This window comes from Penaeus monodon, chromosome 41 (genome assembly GCF_015228065.2).
Source record: "Penaeus monodon isolate SGIC_2016 chromosome 41, NSTDA_Pmon_1, whole genome shotgun sequence".
Lineage (NCBI taxonomy): Eukaryota > Metazoa > Arthropoda > Malacostraca > Decapoda > Penaeidae > Penaeus > Penaeus monodon.
Window position 1 is genome coordinate 21,853,602 of NC_051426.1, and position 7,500 is coordinate 21,861,101.

The window sequence follows — 7,500 nt, forward strand, 5'->3', positions numbered from 1 at the left end:
GCCGAAGGGAATAATTGGCGGGAAAGACCTTCTTGCTCGTGGCTGCTCGTGCTTCCGGTGCCCCGAATCTTGCTGTTATTGTTGGTGTTATAATAATAATAATAATAATAATAATAATAATAATAATAATAATAATAATAATAATAATAATAATAATAATTATTATTATTATCATAATTAATTTTCTTTGTTATTATTATTATTATCATTATTATTATTTACTATCGTTATTATCATTATTATTATTATTATTATATTATTATCTTATTATTATTATTATTATTATTTTATTATTATTATTATTATTTATTTATATATTATTATTATTATTATTTATTATATTATTATTATTATTATCATTATTATTATTATTATTATTTCTATTATTATTATATTACCTTATTATTATTATTATTATTATTATTATCATTATTATTACTATTTTGTTCATAATAATAATAATAATAATAATAATAATAATAATAATAATAATAATAATAATAATAATAATAATAATAATAATAATAATATTAAAAAAAAAAAAAAAAAAAAAAATAATTATTATTTATTATTATTATAATTATTATTACTATTATCATCATAATTAATTTTCTTTGTTATTATTATTATTATCATTATTATTATTTATTATCGTCATTATTATTATTATTATCATTATTATTATTATTATTATTATTATTATTATTATTATTATTTTTATTGTTATTATTATTATTATTATTATTATTATTATTATTATTATTATTATCATTATTATTACTAGCATCGTTATTATTATTATTATTATTATTATTATCATTATTATTATTGTTAACAATATTATTGTTTTATAATCACTAATATCATCATTACCATTCTTTTACTATTGTTATGATGTTGTTATTACTGTTATTATTGTTATTTTTGTTATTATTATCATTATTACTATCATCATCGTCATCATTACCACTATAATCACTATCGCCATTGATCCCATTGCGTCTCTGCGCTTGCCCGCCTCCGCCGGCCCGCCCTAGAAGCCATGCCTCTCCGCCGAGCATAGAAGCCGCCAGGGTGCGTTCGAGGCCTCCGTCATGAGCGAAGTGGACAGAAAATACGTTCCCTTTTGGAAGTGGTGGCTACACCGGAGCGCGTCGAGCCCCTCCCTCGCCCACAAGGCCATCAGGCCGGGCGGCACAGCCGAGAGTGTGGCTTCCCGGCGGCCAGGGAAGCGGAGTAAGTATATGAGGAAAGGCCTGGCGTCTCTGGAAACGGTGAAAAGTACGCCGGACGGCATCGCGGAGAGCCAGGACTCATCGGAGGATTTTTTCTTCACGCCGAGGGAAAATATGAGGGATTTCTTTTCGAACGACGACTTGCTCCAGGCTCAGGAGGGATACTGGAGGGATGTCAAGTCATCTGAGGAACTGCACAAGGGATCCGTCAAAAGGAGAACTGAAGTCGATTCCAGTGAGAGCATTTTGGAGGACGCCGAGAGGGAAAGGAGCTCTTCGTCCAAGCGGGAAAGACGTGCCTTTTCCGCCAGCCATCTCTCGGGGAGAAAAATGGCGCTTGAGCTCTCTCGGCCCAGACCTCTCACCTCAAAAATCACGCCGAAGTCGAGGTCGGCGAGCTCTCTCGGGCCGAAGCGGACCCAGACGACGGAGGAAATGGAGGAGGAGACGAGGGAGGAGGAGGGCGGCGCACGGCAAGGAGCCGCCGCTCCGGGCGACTCGCGTACCAGAAAATCCAAGAAAGGGAAACGAAAACAGGAGCCTGATATAAAACTGACAAGAAGGACGCTGTCGCTCACTCAGAGGGCCGGCAAGGGGAGGCGCTCGCCGGACAGCACGCGTGAAGACAAGCCGTACACGAACGAACAGTACAAAGGATTTGATATATATCAAGAAATCGAGGATGGGGAGATGGGGGAGGGGGGATCCAGGCGATCGTCACTGGAAGAAAGCGAAAAGGAAGCGGTGAGCCTGCCGAAGCTGGACACAACCGACACAGCCGCCCTGAAGGGATGGGACACCACAGAGAACAGTCGCCGAAGGAAGGTGACATCTCCCGTGTACGACATCATGACCCCAACGGAAATCTGGGCGAGGAGGAGCTCCGCAAGGCAGAAGGACATGCAGGCGCTGGAAGACTTTGTCAGGAATCGATCAGCTTCAGACGTGAACACAAGGAACGTCAGCAACCTGACTGCGACTGCCGCCAGGCAAAGGTCTGCTTCGGTAACTGACACCAAACCAGTTCTTAAAGAAAAAGTGAAATACAAGTTTGGAAGGAAGAAAGACTGTCTGCCTGAGGAAAACACGGAGATTGTTAATGATTACGACCGTCCTGGGCCGCCGCGACCCATATACCAGTCTCCGCCTCCTCCGCGGGAAGTCGGAGACATGAGTTCCTTTCAGCCACTCCCGAGGCAAAGAGAAGAGGAGGAAGACAGCGCCACGGGGTCCAAACAGGAAGAGAGAGCGCGCGCGGCCACAGAGCATTCCGACGGCCCGCCGCCAGCGAGCCCCGAGGCTGATGAAAAGTCTTCCCCCGACTCGCTGGCCGAAGAGAATGACGCCTCCGTGCACACTGCGGCGCGGAGAACACAGAGCGAGAAGCACGCTTCGCCAGTGGTGGTGAGGCAGCACCAGCGAGTCCAGCGGAGCCACAGCGAGCCCCGATCCGCCAGGACCGACGTCGCCGTCCCGACCGACGCCCTGCAGCCGATCATCGACGATCACCTCGTGAAGCACAATGAGAAAGTTCTGAAGGAGCTGGGGATCGACCTCGAGGCCCTCGGCAGCGGCGAGCACAAGCCCGCCGCCAGAGTCACCTCCGCGTCCCCCACGCCCTCCACGGATTCGTCGCTGTCGTCCACGAGCCGGCGGCCGGCGAGTCTTCCCCTGGCGCCGCAGGGGGACGACAACATCTCGCCCGTGTCCGAATTCGGCCCAAATGAGCACGATCCGAGGGCGAGGCTGCACTTCGGCGCCCGCCCTGCCGCAGAGCCTCTCCCCGCAAGGAGGTCGACCTTCAAGCCCGCGCCGCCGAAGAGGTCGCCCACGACCAAGCTGACCTCGGGCCCCGGTCAGCACTCGCTCTCGAGCCATTCCTCGAACTACTCGACTCCGCGCTCGTCCCCGCAGCCCCCCCGTCCCCGCCCCGCGGCGCCTCGGAGACAGCAGACCCGACGGACCGAGTACATGCACCGCGCAAGCTCCCTGACCTCGGTCGTGATGCGGCACGAGACGCCCGACCGCCAGCAGGAGGTGTACGGCTCCATCATCCAGAAGACGCAGTTCCGCCCCCTGTACCCGGGGGTGATGCAGCAGGGGATGCCCCCCGCGCCGCTCCAGCCTACCCCCTGGCCCCCCGCCCTCGACAAGGACCGCCCTGGCCAGAGAAGCTCCCTCGCCCACCCGCAGTCCTCCGCGATGCCCTTGCTGTACGACCCCGTCCCGAAGCCGCGGCGGTGGTCGCTCGCCATCTCCGAACTGCCGCAGTATCGCCAGCTGACTCCTCCCGGGCAGGAGCAGCCGAGGCGACGGGGGCGCAGCCATGGCCGCGGCCGACAGACGGCCGAGCGAGAGCTGGCGAAGGCGGCAGTGAAGAACTGGGTGATCGAGCGGCTGTCGTACTGCCCGCCCGATGTACAGTCGATGTACTTTAACCAGCGCTGGACGTACCGATTGCATCCCTCGGTCCATCCCACTATCCAGGAGGAGATAGAGGATGAGGTGTTTGAGCCGAATCCGACTTACAGGACCGTCCAACTCAAGGTACAATATGTGCAAGTAAATGTACTGCACTTTCGGTTCTCTCCGAAGCTTGTGTCCCAATCCGGGCCATGGTTCTTAGGAAAATAGGATTAAAATTCGACTACTTAAAGAAGGGTCTTGCAGAGGCCACTCGGACTACAAATGGCCGGCCTTCTGATTATCTCCGAGTGCACTTGATCCAGAATTCATTTTTACCGACCTGCGGGGTTTTTCTCTCTGTCTTTTCCTTTCTCTCTTTTTGCCCCCTCTCTCCGTTTGTCTGTCTCTTTCTCATCTTCTCTCTCTCTCTCGATCTGTCTCTCTCTTTCCTCTCTTTATTCTCTTTCCTTCTCTTTCTCTCTCTCCTTCTCTTTATCTCTCTTTCTCTCCCTCCCTCTTATCCTTCCCGCTCCTTTCCTAAGTCTCTCGGTCTCTCTCTCACTCATTTTCTCATAAGGCTAAATTTGTATTAGATTAATCTTAATGAATATCAAAAATGCATTTTAATATTCTCTGCTAAATATAGCCTTCCTTTCATCTATATTCCAAGGAAAATGAATATTGCGTAAGCGGGTATTAAGACAAACAAGCTCAGGTGGTTTGAGCTCAGCCTTTAATGAAGCTAAAGAATGGAAAGAAATTTAACGTAGTGTTGTATGTTCACTATACATATTTCATTGGTGTTCTAGTATCACTGTAATTATGCAACGGGTAAGTATGGTCTAACAGCTTCTTGATTTTTTTTTTTCTTTTTTTTTTAATGGATGGATATCGGTTCGATTGTATTGGATATTATCTTTTCTTTAATTTCTCTCCAGCAATTATTTTACGGCAGCATTTGAATATTATCCACACAAGAAAAAGGTTCACATCAGATTGAAATTTTGATGTTATTATTTTTTTTTTCAATTTTCATCGCTAGTGGGGACTCGAAATGCTTCAGGATATGCACTATCAGGTTAGTTAGTTCGGCAGAAAATAGAATTTGAACATTTCCCTACCCCCCCCCCCCCCAACCATCACCAAAAAAAGTAAGAAAAAAAAAAAGTTTTCCCTTAACTATGTGATTCGTGTATCTGTCCCTACCCCAGTGTCAAGGCCCCGAGGACGCCCTTTCGAAGTTCAGAATTCTTTTTAAAACTCTTTCTGTAGATGAATACGAAGCTCCTCCGCAGACGGGGCAAAGGCGGGGCTGACCTCGACCCCGGGGCAATGTGCTTGCGTGTTTTCCCTTGTGTTTTATTTACTTATTTATTTATTTATTGGTCTGGGCTCGTAGAGGGTTCAGATAATATTCCTTGGATAGATAAGCTGATAAAGATAATGAATAAATGAATATGTATATGTATAGTTATATATATATATATATATATATATATATATATATATATATATATATATATATATATATATATATATTTATTTACCATGACGGCCCAGTTCCCAGAAACCTTTTTTTTTTCGTTGCATGACAAGTGGCGCCATCCATCGGGGATCTTAGCGACGGATCTCCCCTCCCCCCTTTTTTCTCCCCCCCCCCCTTAAGCCATAATCGATATACTAAAAAAAATCACATTCGATTCATGCTGTTGTGAAAAAAAATTAAGTCCCTTTCCTCTACTCGTAACATAGCATTATATAGCATTGTAGCATTATAGAGTCTTATCGAGAGACGGGCTCACTCACTCATTCATTCACTCTCTCTCTTTCTCTCTCTCTCTCTCTCTCTCTCTCTCTCTCTCTCTCTCTCTCTCTCTCTCTCTCTCTCTCTCTCTCTCTCTCTCTCTCTCTCTCTCTTTCTCATTCATTCACACATCAACTCCCTTTCGTTCTCCCTCCCTCACTCCCTCGTATTTTTCCTTCCCCTTCACTTCCTCCCTCTCTTCTCTATCTCTCCTTCTCCCCTTTCCTTCCTTCTCTCTCCCTCTATCATTCCCTCCCTCACTCCTTCTCCCCCTTTCCTTCCCTCTTCCTCCATCCCTTCCTTCCCTCCCTTCTTTCCCCTCATCCTTCCCTCGCCTTCTCTCCCTCCCTCACGCAATCACGCACCCACTCACTCACACTCATCCACGCCCCTATTTGTATCCTAGAGTCTGTATCCTAGGTCCTTCTTTGGCCAAAGGACACCCCACGATCTCCCAGGCCCAGCGGGGGTACCAACGCCCCCCCTCCTCCCCACAGAGGACAACCCTGTGTATATCCAAGTATAAAAAGGATAATTCTTTTTTTTTATATAAGATAACCCTGTGATTTAGATGTGAGAGTTAGAAGGCATGTGTGTGGTGTTAGATTTATTCATATTATCTGGATTATATGATGTTTATTAGTGTTTGTGTTTACTATGATTGTGAAGGTTTTTTCAGAAGAGGTGTCAATGGTAAGGTTTATATATATATATTTATATTTGGTGGATTTTATTTCCTGTGATATATTGATAACTTATATGGGCATGCGCATGACATGCTGATTAAAATATAAAATATATTAAGTCGTTACTTGGTTTATATATATAAAACATATGCGTATATGTGTATGTATATATGATAAATGTTTTGACTATGTTATTTCAGTTTCATAATGCTAGTTTCATCTCTATGTATCTGTCCATGGTAAATGTTTCTGAAATAGCTAGTTCCCAATATATGGTCAATGAACAGACAGACTAGAAGCTTCCCTCCCCCCCCCAAGCCCCACGGCCGTGATACCCCCTCTCCCCTCCCCCTACTCCAGCAACCCCTGAAAGCCCCCTGAAACCGACCACTTAACCCCCCCCCCCCACTGAACTCATCTCCCTGACCTGAGGTTCGCACGGGTCAGTCACTCATGTACATAGTAGATTCTTGTTTATTTGTTTATTTATTTATTTGTTTATATAACATGGCGTTTGATTTCAGCTTTGGGACTCTGGGTTTCAGATCAGCATTCCTCCTCTCTCTCTTTTTTTTATGAAGTGGCGGAGATAGATATAGTATCTACAAATAAACCTGTTTGTTGTTATTTTAATTTTTTTGGTTTGTTTATTCCCACTTTCTGTTTTACAACAACAGTATTTATAATGTACTCTATTAGGACGCTCTCGCTCGACACACTCTCCCTCCTTCTCTCTCTCTCTCTCTTTCTCTCTCTCTCTTTTTCTATCTCACACACACATATACACGCATACGCATTTTTCCGCTGTCCTTCATACTGATACAATAAATACAACAAAAGCACATTTTACAAAATCAAGTAATGTTATTATAAATTCTCTAGAGAGATCAGAGCTCAAGGTACCCCCACGCAAAACGTCATTCACTCAGTATCTTAGAGAATCACCGTGAACAGGAACGCTAGCGGACTATGCTAACTTGATTATGCTTCAACTCTCCTTTCGCTTGATTAAAAAGGCCCTGACCCTCCCCCCCACCCCTCCCCGTGGCCCCCACCGTCTTTATTCCCTCCATCCCCCTTCACTCTCTGCCCCGCCCTCCTTCCCTCCCTCACTCCGGCCCCGCCCCCTATCCCATCACCTTTTTACAAAAATACTCTGTAGTTACGTTTTCTATTGTATTGCATTAAAGGTGTATTCCCCTCTAAGTGGTTAGGGATATTTACCTTAACTGCACACCAAATTATGACTGGAAACATCTCTTCTATTTTGAACACTTGATATGTATGTGTACATACTGTATATATATCCATAGATATCTATAAATCATATGTATATATATATATATATATATATATATATATATATATA

At 44.7% G+C, this 7,500-nt stretch overlaps 1 protein-coding gene across 1 annotated transcript in view; it reads left to right on the forward strand.

Moving 5' to 3' along the window:
• Nucleotides 1–7,500, forward strand: part of LOC119598685 (serine/arginine repetitive matrix protein 1-like) — a 19,949-nt gene that overhangs the window by 9,661 nt on the left and 2,788 nt on the right. The window contains exon 2 of the mRNA XM_037948423.1: nucleotides 1,041–3,782. Coding sequence (XP_037804351.1) covers nucleotides 1,095–3,782 — 2,688 coding nt within the window. The 5' untranslated portion in view covers nucleotides 1,041–1,094. The remainder of the gene's footprint in view (nucleotides 1–1,040; nucleotides 3,783–7,500) is intronic.